The sequence below is a fragment of the Clinocottus analis genome, unplaced genomic scaffold, assembly GCF_023055335.1.
Source record: "Clinocottus analis isolate CAN_PGR_092001 unplaced genomic scaffold, fCliAna1.0.p SCAF_4, whole genome shotgun sequence".
Taxonomy (NCBI): domain Eukaryota; kingdom Metazoa; phylum Chordata; class Actinopteri; order Perciformes; family Cottidae; genus Clinocottus; species Clinocottus analis.
This window is the reverse complement of record NW_027176153.1, coordinates 19570296-19589803: the sequence shown is the minus strand read 5'-3', so window position 1 is coordinate 19589803 and position 19508 is coordinate 19570296. Positions and strand designations below refer to the sequence as shown.

Genomic DNA, 19508 nt, shown 5'->3' with positions numbered 1-19508 from the left:
ACCGTGAACTTTACGGATTTCTTTTTTTATTTATTTTCTATGAGCGCACTGCGGCTGCAGGGGGACGCTCGTCTCAACAACCTCAACTGACACGACACACAGTTTTCAGAGGAATGAGACACTTTGGTTGATGTGAATGTGAGAGCCGGACAGCGCACTTGGCAGAAGGTCACGAGCGCTACCTGCCACTGACCTACTTAACAACCCCAGAGGTTTCTGTCCAGCCAGGTGCCACAGTCTGTGTGTCTCTGTGTGTGTATATGTGCGTGTGTGTGTTTTTGCATTAGGTGAATCCACATGTCCCTGCGTTTCGATGTGGGGGGAAAAAGAAGAAAGAAAAGGACAGAGTGAAGTTTAATTTCAAACTCTGCCGGGCTGAGAATTCCCCAGAAAGGAAACTTAATCTGGAGGCCTTCGCGGACTGGACAAATAGACAGTAAATTAGTTTCGCATGACGGTTTAATAAAAAAAAAAAAAAAAGTCCTGTGTATACAGCAGATTATTGATGCATCGAGCAGAGGGGATGGATAGTGTTCCAGTGTGGTCGGTAGTGAGGGACAGAGCTTTGGGTCTCCGGGGGAAAGAGTCACCTCCAGAGCCAGAGTACAGTCACGCACAAGGCGAGGGGGAGAGGGGGTACTGTGCTCTGCAGAAAAGAAATGACATCGTGCAATATCTTTTCATGTTGTAAATAAACAAACTATATCTGAAGATTTATAGCGGTTCCTCCGCTGTTCATTAGTTTTCTTTTGTTGATTCACACAATGAATTGGGAGAAATCAAATAGTTCTGTGCCGTTCGGAGAGAACAGCTGGAAGTGCGCAATTCATTATCGCTGGAAAGTCAGCGACTCTTGTTCGTGTGGGTCAGTTTCACATTTCTCGCCCCCGTGGCGGACCGAGGCCTCCGGCGACACTTTTGTAAATGCTCTGCCTTTGTATGCACTTGAGTTGGGTTCGCATGGTTGCTTGTTACCTTCCTGCTCCTCCCCCCCCTCCATCCTCATCCCTCATACTCTCTCCTCTTTCCATCTCTACTTTTCCTCTCCCTCTCCCTGCATTCCTCCTGTCATGGGGCTGACAGACACTCGTCATCAGCAGGTACTCTGAGCCCAGGTGGATCAGGTTTCCCACTTGCCTGGAGATTCTGCTGCATGTGCATTTTTAGGGCTTAGTGCTGCACAGTTGGAGGCTTTCAGTGAGAGTCAGTGTGCTGCCATGTCAGATAACCATTAAGACAGACACGGCCTCCTCGAACAGCTTAAGACAAGCTCCTCTGGTTTTTTATAACATCCAAACTCTTTTTTTTGTGCCTTGTGTTATTTCCTTTTGTTTGACATTTGCACTCAGAGCACAACCTTTGTGGTTATTGTACCTGTTTGGAGTTATTGTACCTGTTTAGAGTTTGGAAATGAGAAAAACACTCATTTAAAACACTTTAAATGAACAATTAATTTCATTTGTAATACTTGCAGGAAGGAAAAAGCAGCACTTTTTACTTGAATCTTTTCAGTCAAATAGTAAAACAGCATTTATTTTTCTTTATCAAGCCGTCAGGTTTCATAAATAATACGATAATATTCAAATGTGTATTGTTACAAAGTACTGTTACTCTTTTAGATCATTTGAGGTCATTAAGTATTCACATTGCATTACATTGCGTATTCTTCTCCTCCACCACTTTTCAGACATTAACTTGAGAGCTTTGTGTATGAATTACCATACATTTAACATACAAATCATAAAATGAACATATGAAATGTAATAGTGTGCACTTTAACAGATTAAACTACCCAACATTGAATGAAATAATTCAAACTTGCTCATCCTCAACCAGCTGCAAGCGTAAAATTTGGCTTGCACATTAATGCACCACTTATAATAATGAAATAATATAATGCTATACTACTGATCCGTGGGCAGAATTGTGAGTGCTTTGAGTACATTTAGTTGATAATGCATACGTCCTCTTGCTTAAGTGACATTTCCATGCGGGACTTTTACTTGTAACAGTATTTTTGTACTTCCTCCACCACTAATAATACCACAGAAAAAAATAAAACACTGCCATAAAATCCAGAACCCTTTATGCTCTTTCAGAAGTACCGAAGATCTTTCATCACGTATGTTTGTTCCCCACCTCTCTGTTTGTCGTTTAGAGCTACTCGCCCGTGTAACGGGTTGTGATTTGACACCAGACGACCTTCAGACAAACGGTAATCTGTGTCTGTATTTGTTCTGTCTTATTAATTTTTGTTTTGTGCGTCTGTCTCCCGGCAGATGTGGATGAGTGCTCGGAAGGCAACGGCGGATGCCAGCAGATTTGTGTCAACATGATGGGCAGCTACGAGTGCCGCTGCAGAGAAGGATTCCTCCTGAGTGACAACCAGCACACCTGCATCCAGAGGCCTAAAGGTTAATCACACACACACACACACACACACACACACACACACACACACACACACACACACACACACACACACACACACACAGATGCTTCATGGAAAATATGTCGTTCGTTAATTGCATATTTGACTCGAGGTTGGATATTACTGTACGAAGCTCATTATTTTAAACATTTTGATGATGATGATGATGATGATGCAGTTTAAGAATGTGCAGAACCAATTTTGGCTCGAGTTTTCCTTTTTCCCTGTGTTTGAGTCGTTGTAGGAACCCCAAATTAATTCCAATACTTGTGTGTATTTGCTCAGCAGGGTCTTGGGAAAGAAATGTATATCTGCAAAAAAAAAAAATCACTTTTAAAAGATATTTTGATCATAACTATGAACATCCAGCATGATATGAGCCAGATTCCTCAAAAATTCCTCCTGGAGCAGTCAATAAGACACCTGTTTGGAAAGATTAGGACCTAAAGAATCAGATTCTGCAACAAAAATCCCAATAAAACAAAGCCTTGACCTGTTATGAAGAAGTTTCAGTCAAAACACTGAGTCGCTCGGTTCAAAAGTGAAAAACTTACGTATTTTATGCTAAAAGATTATCTGAATGTATTATCTGAATATGGGGCATGCTGGGACTTAAAATGGGCGCGGGAGGATTTTCGCGCACGGTTTCCAAAAGGTTAAGCTGAGAATGTGATTGTCCCCGACAGGGCTGAATGAAAGGTGAGCAATGGTAGGTGCCTCAAGTCTGAGAGGGTAGAAAAAAAGAAAAAGAAGAAGAAAGGGAATAAATCTCTTTTAGTTTTCTTTCCCACCCTTTCAAATTGAACCAATCTAGAGCTTGGCAGCGTTTCTAAGGTATCGCTGGTGTGATAGTGGCCTTCGGGGGACTGTGAGCGGAGAAAACAATTAAAGGTGCAGCCCGGGGCAGACACACCTCTTGTTTATGGAGCGATCCTGTGGGAAGGAGACGTGACGGGAGAAGGTACAGAGCCGGCAGACATTTATGACGTCACCGCTGCATGTGAAGCAAAGCAAAGCTGTCAGGAAAATATCTCCTTTCTGCATATTGTTCCCGTGGAATTAAAAAAAGTCTCTGAAACAGTAGCACAGAGTTAGTCCTTTGTAACGTGGTAGATGGCAATTATATAGCGCCTTTCTAGTCTCACACACACACACACACACACACACAGACACACACACAGTCTAGGTGCCACCCTCCCATCAGGATCCAAACTAATGTGCATTCACGTCCACTCACACACCGAAAGGTACGGCCTTTGGGAGTAATTTAGAGTTCAGCATCTCGCCCAAGGACACTTTGACTTTCGTAAAGGAGGCGCTGGGGATCGCAAGCGCCCGTTCTCTGATTTAAAGCGCTCTCCGGCGGCCGTGTGTCTCGCTAAATCGTGAAACGCCGAGAGCATTTTTTCGCACAAAAAAAAAGACCTGTTGATTTACAACGTGTGCTGGTTTTAGTCCGCTTCATTCGGGCGGTTGTATATTGTTTCAGTGTCAGCCTTTCCACTCGCAGTGCCAAAGACATTTTTTGGTGAATCACTTAAGAGTTATTTTCCCGATGAATCTTATTATCATTATAATGTGTCGACTGAAAAAGCCGGCCTACAATTCTTTTCAAATGATAATAATGCTCAAGTGTACTTTTTTTAATCTTTCAAATGAGGATGAAACTGTGTCTCAGCGTATCTCTGAACACAATGTCTGGCCGCTGAGAGCTGACACTCTGTCAATTTCTGCGACAAGATGCTTTCTGGAGCGTCTCGGTATCCGAGAAATGACGACGCAAAACCTTCTTCCCACTTTGTGGGAACAGGGACCGCTCGTTGTTTTACGACAGCCCATTGTTCTCCAAACCCCAATAGTCTAAAAAAAAAATGTTGCCCAAAGTGGATGGAAATCTGTGGAAGCCCATTTCCGCAACACAAAAGTCATAATTTTGTCATTATGGCAAAAACAAATACGAAAAAAAAAAAATTATAATTTTTTTTTGTCGACTTTTTTTTATAATTTTTATTTTTAATTTTTTGGATGATAATTATGATTTTTTTTGTAAACTTTGAAAAAAATAAATTGTCAATGATTTTTTTTATTGTCAGAATTCTGACTTTTTTTTTTTTGTGGCTGGAATGGGCTTCCATACGAGTGGATGCTCTTTTGTTCCCAATAGACTGGTGGAATATATTGTTGTAACACATTAAATTCATGACTTCAATTTGAACACATGGCGATGCCGCAGTCTGAAGCAATGACCGGCTGTGAGTGCTGATAAAACATTGAATCAAATGGTGGATTCCGAGAATCGTGAAATCCCTACTAATTATTATTATTATTACACCGACTTCAAAAGCCGAGATATTTTGTTGCTGGATAACTAGGTAATTGGGATTTTCACAAAAATAGAAATATAATTGATTACCCTCCCTGCGCTGCTGCTCTTCTCTTCTCGCTCTTTGTTTGGTCGTCTTCAGAGACATCAGAGAGACTGAACAGCTGTTCCCCGGCATCACGAAACACATTTATTCAAGGGGTAATTATTCAGCTGTCCACAGATTCCTCGGCTCCGCCGGTTTCGGGCCGAGCTGTCGATCTTTTGCTTCTCGGGGGTTTCGCGCTCGTTGGTCGGGGGAAGGCCTCGACGGCGTTTTCATCGTGTCTCCGAGCGCCTCTTCATCGCGGCCCTTTCTCTGTCGTTTGTATGTTAACTGCTCGCGCTGGGAGTCGTTAGACTGCGATGACCCCGAGTCCCCTGGATGGGGAACGGAGGATCTTGGAATTCTGGGATATGAGATCAGTCTGGCCTTGAACTGTCAATGTTTACATTTCATAAACGCAGTGTTATTTTGAGTGGAGAGAAAATCTGGTTCTTGTGTTTCAAAGCACTACTGCGATATCTGTCACCCCCCCCCCCTTTCCCCACCCGTCTCTCCTTCACTTCCTCTGTCCTTTCTTTTTCTTTCTTGATAAATGCCCTCAGTTCCTGTTAATCTTTCATATTAAATGTGTCTTTATTGCATCCAGATGAGACCACATTTTCGAGCGAGAGATTAAAGATGCCGTAAATCTCCAAACTTCCTTCACTCAGCCGCTCTGTCATCGTTTCATTATTATTTGAAAGACTAACAGACAGAAGACAGAACAACTACTCATCTGCTTATTGTTACTGCTTTCATTACAACAGTGTGCGTCTGAGGCAAAATGGAAGTAGCGAGGAAGTGACTCGCCCGAGTTATTGGACAATAACCCTGCGGGATTGCTGCAAATATCACTTTTCCTTGCTTACTGGTAAAAAAAAAGGGGGGCACAGGGGGGAGGGGGGGGTTGCCGGGTCGTTGAGAAAATTAAAACTGATCTAATCTTCCTGCCAAGTCGTTTCTAAATGCAACCCTCCATCCATTCTGCGGCGGCCGCTCTTAAAGAGCGACGCCTGGAGCGCAGTTTGCTCGTGAGCATTATTGTTCCCATTAAAAAGACATCAGCTTTCCATTTCTTTCATTAATGGTTCAGGTGTTCCCTGGGCAACTTCTGCTAGTCTTTCTGGGGACATTGAAGAGCCGGTCACTGCTGCTTGTGTGTATATGTGTGTGTGTGTGTGTGTCACTAACGGTCTGTTTCCCCCCGCTGGTAGAAAGCCCTTGTTAGCAGCGAGCCTGTGCCAATTAGGCAGCAGGGGTCTGCCAGCCTCCCAGCTAATGACGAGGCTGCCGCTGGCCTGTCTCGTATTAGACCTGCCCCTGCTCCCCCCTGAGCAGGAACAGCTCCGGCCAAACGAAGGCTTCTTCGTCGTCGTCTCGCTGGCCAAAATGTAACAGTTCATTTATTCTCTCCCACCCCCCAAACGTTTCTCCCCCGTCAAGAAATAAAACCTTTTTTGAAAAGGCCAGCCAAGGTGCTTAGCGGTTGATAGGAATGCCATTTAGGTCAAGAGGGGTTCCACCGCTGTGCGTTTTGATTTATTGTCTCTTTTATATAGGAGGATAACAGACGGACTGTGTGTGCGCGAGACGGGAATCCGGCACGAATCCTGGATATTTAAGCTCGGTCAACCCACGCTTCCATGATTTTAGTCCTTATGCATCACCCGGTCGGGCAATTACCTTCAAGTGTGCACTGATGGGCTGTTATGAGCCACATATTGTAACTTTTATTCAGCTCAAAATACACCAGATATGATTATGTGAATCTTCAGCTCTGCAGAATGACTTGTGAGAGCGTACAGCTTGATCTGGTTTAACTAGTTAAGTGATTGCTGCAGGTTTTTAACAAGAAGTCGAGTCCTCTTGATCAAACTTCCTGTCGCTCTGCCAATCAATGTGGCACAATTGTGGCCGGCTTTGTTTGGAGGAGCTGTTGAATAGCAGCAGACGGTCTGAAGGTTCACGCCAGCGGGGTCGTTACATCGCAGCGTTTAAAGCTCATTGCCGGGAAAACTTTGATTACGTGGAGCCTTTGAGGCTTCAGCGAGGTCTGCGGTCAAGACGCCATCTTTCCTTCTCGTCTTGAAATAAAAATCATTAACTTTGAGGTCGTTGTGGGCCGCTAAACACAATGTGTGCCGAAACATTGACTTCTTTTACCATATTTGGAAGGAATAATGGAGCAACTTCTTGAGCAATTGTGTTTCATCCGTCACCTGATGACGATCACAAGCGTTATCCTTTTCCTCTACGGTAGGCCTCCTCTTTCCAGAAAATGTTTACTTTGTCAAATCAGCTTCCTGTGTTTACAGCTTTCTTTAGCTTCCCTCTATCATTTTTTAAATGCCATTTTCGATGCATGTCTGCGTCACGATGCGTGTTTTCTGTGCTGGCCAGAACAGCCAAAGTGCAAGGAATGTCCCAATAAACGTGATCAAATCCATAATAAAATGTTTGCGCCGTATTCTCGATTGGCTTCGCTCGTCAGCCGTCGCATTCCTCCTGTGTGAAATCAGACGTGGAAGTCGTTGAACCCTGCTTTTTATGGATGTTTTGTTCTTATCGTAAACGGATAAACTAACTGGCTTCCTTTTGAATGTCATGTCCATTGTAGCAGACTGTTTGGACATTTTAAGTTCATGAAGTAATGCGCCGCTCAAGGGGCCAATTTCCATCATTCCAATGATGCAATGTTTAATTCAGAAAACTCAAATACATAGCCATTTGTACTCTCAAAAAGAGAAAATGCACGGTCGCGCCTCGTGCTGTGTGGGACGTCCCGCTGTGCAGAAAGCCGACGGGGATCTCTTACATGTTCCCTTGTTGGTTCTCAGCGGGCCTGCCTGCCTGTCTGTCTGTGCGTTGGCCACAGGACTGTTTTTACAAGTGCAGAAGTCGCTGCTCCATTGCTCTGCAGCCCAACCGTATAACCAGGCTCTTTTCCTTTTTCTGGGGAAGTGGAGCGAAGGGAACGCCGCGCGCTGTGCTCCCATCGCTGCTCCCTCCCGTTACTCCAGCAGCGTATCGATGAAGACATTCGGGACACTTCGCTGTCCCGCTGGTCTTTCTCCGTCCGCCCCTCGTACGTTTTGTTCTTACTTTTCCCTCCCCGTCTCTTTCCTACATTATCTTCCCTCTTTGGCCAGACTCTGCCATGTCCTCCCGCCTGCCTCTTCCCTCCAACCCCCCCCCACCCTTGAACAAATATACATCAGTGGCTCGGAGCTTTAGCAAATGTTGGCTCGTCTCGCCACTGAATTCCCCGTACCTCATTTGAGACGGGCATCCCTTTTTTTTTTTTTTTTGCTCGTGGGTTTGCTGAAGGCCATCGCTAAGCTGGCCGGCCCAGCACGCTGCTGCTGCTGCGGACTGCCTGAGTGCCAGTGGGGTTTTTCCACTCACACTTTGGCTGTCATGGCTTTAACCGGAGGGCCAGACTGAGCCTAGCGGCGGCAGATCTTCAGCTGCCGCTCCCCTCTTTTTTTTGATTTTTTTTTTGTTGGAAAGAATGCAAAACTCTGTAATAACACACTGTACCACCTCCTATCTTTTTTGTCTCCGTAAAGAGAGCTGCCGCGCTGTCTGTTCAGTCGGGGAGGGAAGCGTGGCTCCTTCGGGACTGCACATTGAGGTGACCTTGATAGAAAGAGTGGCACGTCCCCAGCAGGTGCTGAACAACTGTCTGTGACACAGATGGGCAGACGCACACAACCTAGCATACATTATGCAAATACACCTGTGTGTCAACGCACACGCGCGCGTATTGTCTGTTTTACGAGCGGAGTTTGAACTGATTAAGAAAACTAGCATCTCTAGAGCGTATGGCACCTTTTTTTTTTATATAGCATGTGCTTTGTTCTTAGAAGCACGGTGTCCTTATGTAGTTGAACATTAAGCGCTTTGGCAGTGACTTTCTGCTCGATGCCGTTTCTTCCATCCTCCAGTTTCAGTGCTGTCAGTGAGAAAAAAGGAGTGAAATGAGCAGCACTGGAAAAAAAAAAGGTCTGCGAGGAAAGCTGGAGAAAATCAGCGCCTCCACACAACAGACCAAACAGTAGCACTCGGGTGGATTCTCTCGGCTCTCCGTGAGAGCAGTCGTCGGGGAAGAGAGTCACTCCCTCGACAGACTTGACTGCCCCGTCGCTCTCTCTCCGGCCATCTGCGTCGCGGCACAAGCTCAACTCGACCCGATCCAGGTTCAGCTCCTTTGCCATTCTCCTTTTCATGCGCTGACATTTTTATCCTCCTATTAAAACGTTTAAGGGCCCCATTATCTAAGCGGAAGGAATGCTGCTTTAATAGTGTGGTGGCTCCATGCTTAGGCCCCTTCTTTTCAATTTGTAACCAACCAACGCTAGCTTCTTAATGTCCTCCAGCCAGCGTCGAGCAAAGAGGGGACCGTCTCCCCTCTGAGACGTATGACAGCATCTCAGCATGGGCCGTGAGCCCTCCTTTCTCTTCCCTAAAGCACTCAGAGCAGACTATAAACCCCTTGGCATGCCTTCCACTACTTCAGCCCCATTGTTTCAGTCTCTCCACAACATGGTTCTCAGGTTTAAGAGAGCTTGCGGTGAAGAACTTGTGGCCTCCTTGGATCTTTTGTTCCAGGATCTTGTTCCTTGGCATTTGAGCTGGAGCACTCCCGTGTTAGCTTTCTTTTCGCTCAGTTTCACCTGCGATGTTAAAACTTTGCTGCTGTTGAAAGTTTACTGGTGGAAGTTTTTAGCTCAGGAGGACAGTCCCAAATAGCACGGAGGTCCCGTGGGCATCACACAGATGCTTTAATGTCAGATAGAGAAGATATGTTTTCAGTTTTCTTGCAGTTTAGTTAGAGCCGGTATGCTTCTGAGAAACCAGCTTGTTAATTCCTCACAAAGGGGAGGTTTTCCTTGCTGCTGTCACACTGGTTTTATATATATATATATATATATATATATATATATATATATATAATATAAATTGACTTGACAAGTGATAGTTTACATTTTCAAGCCACTGGCTGAAATAGTGATTTGAGCTCCGATTAATCTCTCTCCACACCGACCCATTTAGAATGACTCGCCCTCGGGTGTCACCGTCATCAGTAAATCTTTATCTACTTTCCCCTTTTTTTCTCTCGTCCTGACCCGCTGCTGTTCAGAAGGGCGTCCGTGTGAAGGGAACCTGCTCTCGATGCAATGTCCTGGAGGTGCAGCGGCCGATCTCGCATATTAAGTTGAGGTTCCACTGACTTAATGACAGAACATTGATTCTGTTTCAAGAGATCGAAGAATGATTTACTGTGGTCACTTTGTCCCCAAAGGGTCATGCTGTTGTTTCTTTAGGTGAGGATAGGAAAAGGTAACACAAAGAGCTCAGTGGGTCAGTGTTCTCAAAGGCCATGACTCTAAATATCCTTCTTAATTGGGAAGATACATTTTCTGCCAAAGTAAGAACAGTTTTGGATTATTTTCCATAAGATATTTGTGTTTTTTTTTTTTTTTTTACACTGCTCATTATTTGATGGCCCCAGTTTGAAAAAGTTGATATATCTTCCGTGCACCAATCAGGATTTGGCAAGAATCTGATGACTCTTTATAAATAACAGCAATGTTGTTGTTTTTTGATTGATGCGACAAATAAATAAATACTTAAGTTTTCAGAAGGTCATCTGATTATTTTGAATAACAAACAGAAAAACATCACATCACTCTTGACATGCAATTACACCCGTACGCTGTAGAAATGCAAATACTGTAAATACCATCGTAAGATATTTGGATCTATTAAAGGAATATTTTGAGTTTATTCTCTTTCTTGACACGCGTAAGATGAGATCAACACTCATCTCTGTACAGTAAATATGAAGCGACAGCCAGCACAAAGACTTCAGTCTGTACGAAAACACATGTGAAAACAGCATGTTTTGAAAACAAAATGAATGGAATAAACAAACAAAATCCTTATGAAATGAAAAGATGAAATTAGCTACGCGCATGGTATCAATCTTTTCATGTAACTCTCAGCAAAAAAGCCAATGAACATATTTCCCGAAATGCCAAACTCTTTCTTTAACATTCAGGGTGTTATTGAGCGAACAGGACCAAAAAAAAAGGGATTTATTGGCTTCTGGCAACAGGAGCTCTTCGTGTTGGGCACAGGGGTCACGGCCTCTCTTGGTGAGGATAAAGTTGTGGCTCCTTTGCAGAGGGGAACGCTCCCACTTGTTTTCCTGGTTAATTGCAGTGTTCCCGTTTTACCGCAAATGCAGTAGTTTTGATGACGCCTGTCGGTGTTGAGCTGTGTGAAAACTCGTATCCACTCTGGCAGCGAGCTTTTTGGAAAAGACTTTGGACTGTCCCGGTCTGTGCCTATAAAGCTGTGATTGTTTTTTATTAGTTTCTACATATACTTATGTTTTATGGGTCAGCAGATTGTTTTAGTGGATCGGGGGTGCATATGATCTTGCTTTTTTTTTTTTTTCTTCTTTCTTTTCCCTCTCCTTCACTTTCCCATCCACCTTCTCATGAAAGGATGTTATTCTTTCTGCTTCCCATCATTTAGTAATGATAAAAACTGAAGGCCTTTGGCAGCCAGTTAGAAGGGAACTGCACTCGGTGGATGATAGCTGTGGCCTGGCCTGGAGAAAAGGGCCATTGTGTCAACACTTTGGCTTTTATTGGGCCTCAGAGAAACGAAGGCCCGGGTTCTGGCCCCAGTCCGTTTATTGATGGATGGCTCTGTAGCGTTTGAGAGAAAGGGGGCTACATACAAGTAATGGGGGAGTGAAGTGAGTTTTTGGGATGCACAATACAACCTTAGTAAGTAATCTGTAGTGTCTTGGGGTTACTTAGCTGGAAATCCAATCCTCTGCTGAGTTCATAGATGTCTGCTTCTTGCGACTCGGATTGACACAAAGCCAAGGAAAGGGAACCACTGAATTCCACATCCTACTTAAATATCCATATGCCTCGCAGTGAAATTTGCAGCACTTTACAGCAGCTGCTCTGTTGATGCTCATTCACGGTCACTTCACTCGGTCCTGCCATGTTTTTTTTCTTCTTCTTCTTCTTCTTCTTCTTCTTCTTCTTCTTCTTCTTCTTCTTCTTCTTTCTTGCCTTGAGAGCTGAAGCGCTGGCCCAGTGTTTGTTCAGTGGCAAGTCTTTGTTAAGCGGGGAGGGCCGTCTCTGCGGCGTCTGATAGTTCACCCCGTCTGCAACTGTCGGGAACGTCTGAGAGGATCGGATGACCCGGTGAAACGCGTTGACAGACTTAAAGTGATGGAAAGTATTCAACCAGGGGCTCATCAAACTCAAACACCGTCAGCTACCTGAACCACCTGAAGGCTTGAAATACAAAGAAGGGCAGGTTGAGTTCTGGGCAAAACATATGGAAAACAAGAGGGCATGTTTAAAGTAATGAATAAGTAATTAAAAGGGACATTTTCTACCTGTTTATGTGACTGTCCAATCAGTGTTGCTGAGTTGATGCTCAGGATGACGCCGCAAACTGCACCCAGTGCCGCCATGTGATGTGACAGTGAAGTCAACGCCAACAGAAATGGAAATCATTCTGTCGCAATAAATGCCAGCTCGGGCAGTTTTTTTGTTGGACACCAAACCCTGAGAGAGTGTGTTAATATGCATGGACGTGTTACTCCTCGCATGCACCGAGGTGTGCCGGTCACCTTCTTCAGGATCCCGAAAGATAAACTGGAAAGGACAACTCGGGACCAGCAGGGCTGAGAGGGCAGAAGCCCCTTGAGTTAGTATGTGTTGTCACATCACACATTTGTGAGCTATTTTGTTGCTTCTTAGCAAAAAATGCTGAGTAAATTTAACTTGGGCTTTTATTGTGAAGGATAAAACATAGCGAAGCTTTAAAGACCTGCTGTTGAAATGTTGTAGGGCTTTCTCTTTATTACCGGCATGAGTATAGGCATACCTCAAAAGTTTGTGCGCAATGCATCTTGGTACATGTAGTCATGATCTGCATGGCTCCACGAGAAGATCGCAGATTTCTCTGTCAATACGGCGGGCACGTGGGAATTCATTGCTTCATTTGACTACATTTATCATCCATGTTAACAGATGTCAGTGGTTCCCTTTGAGAACAGAACGATGTGACACACTGTTGAGCTGAGATGAGTTTTCTCCTCGACGTACACCCTTGAGGCAGATACGTAGAAACAGTGTGACAGCTCCCGCTTCCCATGACTGGCACACCGCATTTGGACTTCAGAGGAAGAGCGCACAAGGTTACACGAGCCGCACTATAGGTGTTGACACTTACGTCAAACACATATGCAAATGATTGCATTTATAGCAAAAAAAAAAGTTGGCTAATTAAGAAAGTTAGACCTCCAAACACCCTTCATGGCGACATCCGATTTAATGAGACGTTAATGGAGATGTCTTCTCGCTCACTGGCTCACTGTTTGCCAGAAGAGAAGGAAACGGAGAGAGATCTGTTTGGTTTTTAATGAGCCACGGAGAGGAGGGAGGCGGGCGGGGGTTGTCGCTGCATCTACACAACAAATAAGTCAGATATCGGTCTTCTACACAAGAAGGAAACTGTGCTGTTCCAGTGAAGCAGGGAGAGCGCTGGCTGCGTCCGTTTGGGGTAATAATTCATGACGTGAGGGTCTCTGGTCGTGGACGTGCATGCTAGGTGTCTGCTGCACCTCTTCATGAAGCATTTATGCATCACGCAGACATCATGCATCGCATGACAACCGGTGAAGCTTTGATGTATAAAAGTCTTTTCTTTTCTTTTTTTCTTCAACTATGCCTCCTTTTGTGATTTCAGAGGTTTGACACGTTTTTTTTTTTTTTTTTTTACAGAAGTGCTTCAACCTTGATGAAAATGAGTGCTGACCCCTCTCGTTGGAGTGCAATCTCCTTTTGTTCTGAGTCTCTGCTGGGAGAATTTAACCAAGGAGTTATTTTTTTTCCAGTGTGTTCCTCCTTTCTTTTCTTTATGGGGGATTACCTCAATAAAAAATTACAGGTCTACCGGATCAGCTCCTGCTGGGAGCTTTATCCTTTCTGCAGGCGGCCTCCTTTTTAAAGCCTGAACCGAGTGAGCGTGTTTCAACAAGTGCTTGAGTCTTTGTGAAGGGGTTCTGGGCATGTCAGTCACCAGCAGTAGGCAGGTTTGTGACTCAGGGTCAGGGGAAGCCTGACAGGCAAATAAGCTTTGTGACATCAAATTTAAAACCAAACTCTGAGTTTACTGAATGGTCTTTAGGCTTTAAAACCCTGTGTGTGTGTGTGTGTGTGTGTAATCTTCAAAAGACGGTTAAAAGACAAGCTCTATCACTCTCCTTTGCTGTTTCTTTTCCGCAGTGCAACCAGACAACGGGAAGGACGGACCCACTTGCATGGACAAGAATCACGGCTGTGCACACATCTGCAGGGAAACGCAGAAGGGTGGCATCGCCTGCGAGTGTCGACCTGGATTCCAGCTCACGCGTAACATGAAGGAGTGCAAATGTAAGTCATGTCAAACTGAAGCATAGTTCCTCTCTGTAAAAGACACGCACGCGCACACACACACACACACACACACACACATGCACGAAGCAAAACACACCAGGAGGAGGATTTATAGGCTCCTCATGAAAAGGTAATTGGGGTTGGAAACCTTCTCGATGATAGATAATTTGTACTCATTCCACAAATGCCTTCCAACAGATTTAAAGTAGGCTACTGACATTTAAGTTACATTACCGAGCGGTGACTAATCTCCTGGATAGCGCTCGTAAAGAAAAACATGTTTATCAGATCGGGAGCGATCATTTACACAACCGGGGCGAGTGTGGAGGTTACTTGAAGGGGACGGCTCTGACGGACAGCGCACACTTCCTGTTGCTGTGCGACGGAGATCATCCTGTCAGAGCCGGGGCCGGGGATGATGGGGGATTTGTCTGTGTTTGGATAAGGATCGGAGAAGTGTTATTCTATAGTTTTTTTTTTTCTCTGACAGCCCAGGAAAAGGGCAAAAGGCGCTGGGGATGGTAGGGTGCAGACAGGATGGCGGTGGTGGCCTCTGCTCGTGCGTGCTCTTTTTCACTCTGTCATCACAGGTGTGTTAGAGGTGTGTTAGAGGTGTGTTAAAGGTGTGTTAGAGGTGTGTGAGAGGTGTGTTAGATGTACCGCGGTTAATGCTCCCTTCGCCCGCCAGTAGATAAATAGATTTTCACACACCTACTTAAACCAGAAGTCTTTCTCTTTTCCCATGTACGTATGTGTAACTGACACGTGTCCTGTGCTGCGGTTGAGAGACATGTCATGAATTATAAAAAATACAAAAATGTGTTCACTTACAGTTTTTTTTTTTGCAGAATTTATTGAATGCATTAAAAATGAAGATTCTCTCAGTAGGCAAAGCAAGTTTATTTACATTTCAACAACAAGGCGATTCAATTTGCTTCACATCAATCCATTAAAAGCATAAAACATAATGCAGAAGAAAACAAGATTTGAAAGAAGTAAGGAACAGTCATTTTAAGACATTAAAAAACAGTCGTAGGTAGGCCGAGTAGTAGCAGCAGTAGCAGTAGATGGAGCAGTTGTAGCAGTAGTAGCATTAGCAGTAGTAGCAGTAGCATGAGTAGTAGTAGCTGTAGCAGCAGCAGCAGCAGCAGCAGCAGCAGCAGCAGGAGCAGTAGTAGTAGTAGTAGTAGTAGTAACAGCAGTAATAGTAGCGGCAGTAGTAGTAGTAGCAGCAGTAGTAGTAGTAGCAGCAGTAATAATAGTATTGAGGAAGCCTCTTGCGCGAGGCAAAGTCATGGAGTTGCAATGCCCAAATTGTCCGTATTAGTAGAGTCTGTGGAGGAATGTATTAAACCATGATAGTGATGAATGTTATCAAGTAGTTCGCAAAGCAAGGAACGCCTCTCGTCACATGAGACACAGATTTTGACATTTGTGTCTATTGGAGTCAACTTAAAGTAACTTAAAGTGCTTCTTGTTTTTTTTTGCCACCGCCAGACTCGGCTTGGTGTTGTCAGTTTGTTGTGATGGAGAACAGAAAGTGCAGCTCAGTGTTAGACTTTGTGAGAATCAATAACAAACAGAGTGCATCACGCGAACGGTAACGTACAGAACAACATTTTATTTTACCTTAGGTTTCTTTTCTTAATGTTGACAGCGGCATGCTCTCTGAGTGCACCTTTCCAGTCACTCTAACAGACACCGAGGTGCACACACACTCACTCACGGACGTACACACACACACACACACACACACACACACAGCCAATCTCATGATTCTCCTGGCGGAGATCAAAATCCGAGCTTGTCATTGGCAAAAACAAGCACTTATAGTGAACATAAATTGTACGGTGAGGAGTTTCACTGAAGCCTGTTTAGCGGCTGCAGCGCTGTCTGTCACCCGATATTGAGAAAATATATTTTTTTAAAGTTTTCCCCATTAGTCATTTGTACACAAAAAGATGAAAAAAAGGCCAGAATGGAAAAATAGTCAAAGTTTGCCTTTTAATCTGAGCCCAGCTTTTACGTTTTTGCTTTTAAGAGTTGTGACTTTGTTAATCCAATCATGTTCAATAAACTCTGCAATGTGAAGCTCGACACACAGTAAAGGACTTATGTTCCAGAACATACGGCTCCGACAGAGTATATCACGCTGAAGGAGTTGCATGTCGTACTTCTCTACTATTCCTTCATTTCTTCTCAACGCTCAACTTAAAGTGTGCATATGTGCAGCTCATGTTAATGGCCTGTGCTCTTTTGATAGTGACATGTAACTACGGGAACGGGGGCTGCCAGCACATCTGCGAGGAGACGGACCACGGCCCCAAGTGTTCGTGCCACATGAAGTTCGTCCTGCACAGCGATGGAAAGACTTGTGTAGGTGAGTCACCTCATCCCGATACGAGTACCGAGGGGCAAGAAGTAATGGCTTTTGAAAGAGAAAAACGGTAGAACCGCGACACGATTAACCCGGCACCCAATATTCCCCGACAGCAAATTTAATTAAAGTTTTGAAATGAGGTTTATTGTGATAAAATGCAAGTTGAGATACAGGCCCGGTAGCTTTTGATCTGTGACATACAAGGACAAAAAGGCTACCACCCACTGTGCTTTCTTCTCTGCTGCTGCTGCTGCTGCTGCTGCTCCAGTAACCTCTCAGCATCTGCTTTTGCTTCTTTTCTTCTTCCTCCTCCTCCTCCTCAGCTCTCCCTACTCCTCTCTGTTTCTCAGCCATGCAGTCAGACGCACACCTTCCATTAGCCCTTGGGTCAGTACCTCTGCTGCTTCCCGTCGGGGATTAACTCACACACCTGACCTAACCTTCCACTGGCATTATTTATCAGTGTTTGCCTCAGTTGACTTAAGTTGAGTAAAAATCATTCAGCCTCTCGGGCTATATTGAGCCGTTTTGAAGGGCAGTTTTCTATCAGATGGGGCCCGTGGAGTCGGAGCACGGCGCTAATGAACACGTACGGATTGCGCTGAGTTGCACTGACGATTACCAATGAAGTGTAGTCAGGTGCAAATTTAAGACTGATCATTAGTGCAGACGGGTCTCTAATTTATCCGCCTCTTTAACCAGCGTGTCATGAATAGTTTCTGTATGCATGGCGCAAACCCATTCGATCCTAACTCCGCGTGTACTTTGTAGTGTCGGCGCTCGGGGTTTGTAACAGAGGCTTTCGGCGAGTTGGATCCGACATATTTTCATTGTCAGGAACACAAAGCTAGTAATGGAGTTAGAGGCTACGCCCACAGAGCAGACGAGGTGGTTGCTCGGTTTCAATGGCTGTTAAGTTTGCGTGCTCGGTTTTTGGGTAGCGGCTGATTAGCTGGGTGCTCCCGGATCCCCCTTTTTATTACCGCAGCCCTGACGAGAGCCAGACCTATGTCAAGGTCTGGTCAGCCATCCTGTCATTACGGCTGTACCCTGCTCGGCCAGGGGGGGGAGGCCGCAAAGTTGACCGCAACCAAATTATACGTCTCGGGCTCGTCTTATTCCCGAGGCAGAGCGAATGTACATTTAGGTGTGCCAGATTAAGAAGCAGTCAGCCAGTTTAAAATCTCTGATTTCCCTCTCAGAGTCTGGGGTTTACAGAGCAAGAGGAGAGGCCGGGGGGGGGGGGGGGGGTTGCTCTGCGGTCGACACAAGGGCGCTCGATCTCCCAGACACTCTATTAGTTAATAAAACCTCAATAAAACAAACACTCTGCCAAATGAACCACTGACGGGAGAGTGAGTGACACGAGCGCTAGAAGACCTTCAGCGAGGCTCCACCACTGTAATGTGTCGGGTTTCCACCATGAAAAAACATTCAAGAGCAGCACATGCTGCGGTTGTTTTTTTTGAGTTTTTTTGTTGTTGTGTGTAGCACATCAGAAGCTGCACAAGTGTCCACTAATATTTCAAGTCGGTGTCGGCTCGGTTTGATTACAATAACCTTATCCCTCTGGCACGAAGATACGGCAGCTACCTCTGCTTTGCGGAAGGGAGCTTCATTTTTAATTAGTTCAAGGCTTTAAAACAAATGGTTTTCTCTTTTGGAACAAAGACATCATATTCTAATCGGGATTTAAGTTTCAAATAGTCTCGAAAGTCACAAGTGAAGATAAAAATAACCCGCCGGGGTTGTTTTATTTCTGCGTTGCCGTCTTCATGATAATTACCTCTCAGCCGCCGCGTTCCTAAGAAGTAAATGAGCCGTGGTGTGTAGAGGATATCCATGGAAACCACACAAAAGGAAGAAAAAAATATATATACACACTCCCGTTTAGCCTCACTATTGATTTTGATTTTGTAACATTTGTGATTAATTGAGTCTCTGCACACTTCATCCGAAGGGGAACACGTCGCCATTACAAAACGGAAAAGATTACAAAAGTCTGGCGGGCTCGTTCGGCACGCCGCGGCTTTACCGTCTGATCCATCTTGTGGGGAGGTTTCATATCATTTTGTGACACATTTTCATAAATTGTGGTGGTGTTTCTCATCACCCAGGCTTGCACAAACATTTTGTAATAAAACCCCACACACACATACACACACACACACACACACACACACACACACACACACACACACACACACACACACACGCGGCTCTGTTTGGTGTGTTGGTTCTCTATGCTTCCTCTCTCACTTCTGCTCATGCGTTGCATACTGTTGGTGGGAGTTTCTGTTATTGATGGCACGCACACACACACACGCACGCACACACACAAACACACACACACACACACACACACACACACACACGGAGAGAGAGGTATTTGCTCAATTTGCCTACTCGATCTATAAAATCGGATCATTCGACTGACATGAACACAGTTGAAACGAAGTCCGGTTTATTTGTTTGTGCGTCAACAAGGAAGTTGAAGTCGTATCTTAAAGGAGCGGCGACCGTCATGTGGAAGCATTTACGCTGTTAGCACAGCAAATCATAAACATTCACAAATAGCAGGCAGATGCAGACATGCTCAGGAGTTCAATCATCTGAAGAGTTGGCCACACTATGCCAAACACACACACACACACACACACACACACACACACACACACTAGAGCAAGCAAGAGATGCATTTTATAAATCAAACGGAAAGCTATACAAACAACCACACAAACGGTACATATCCAGCATGCAGGCATCACATGCATGTAAACACATGTAGTCTACACGCATATGCCCGTAAC

The 19508-nt window shown here is 44.7% G+C and overlaps 1 protein-coding gene across 3 annotated transcripts in view; it reads left to right on the top strand.

The window, feature by feature from the left end:
- The window catches only part of scube3 (signal peptide, CUB domain, EGF-like 3), a 77464-nt gene that overhangs the window by 31021 nt on the left and 26935 nt on the right, over window positions 1–19508 (top strand). For all 3 annotated transcript variants that reach the window (XM_068597474.1, XM_068597473.1, XM_068597475.1), the window contains 3 exons: window positions 2280–2414; window positions 14169–14315; window positions 16582–16698. In XM_068597474.1, coding sequence (XP_068453575.1) covers window positions 2280–2414; window positions 14169–14315; window positions 16582–16698 — 399 coding nt within the window. The remainder of the gene's footprint in view (window positions 1–2279; window positions 2415–14168; window positions 14316–16581; window positions 16699–19508) is intronic.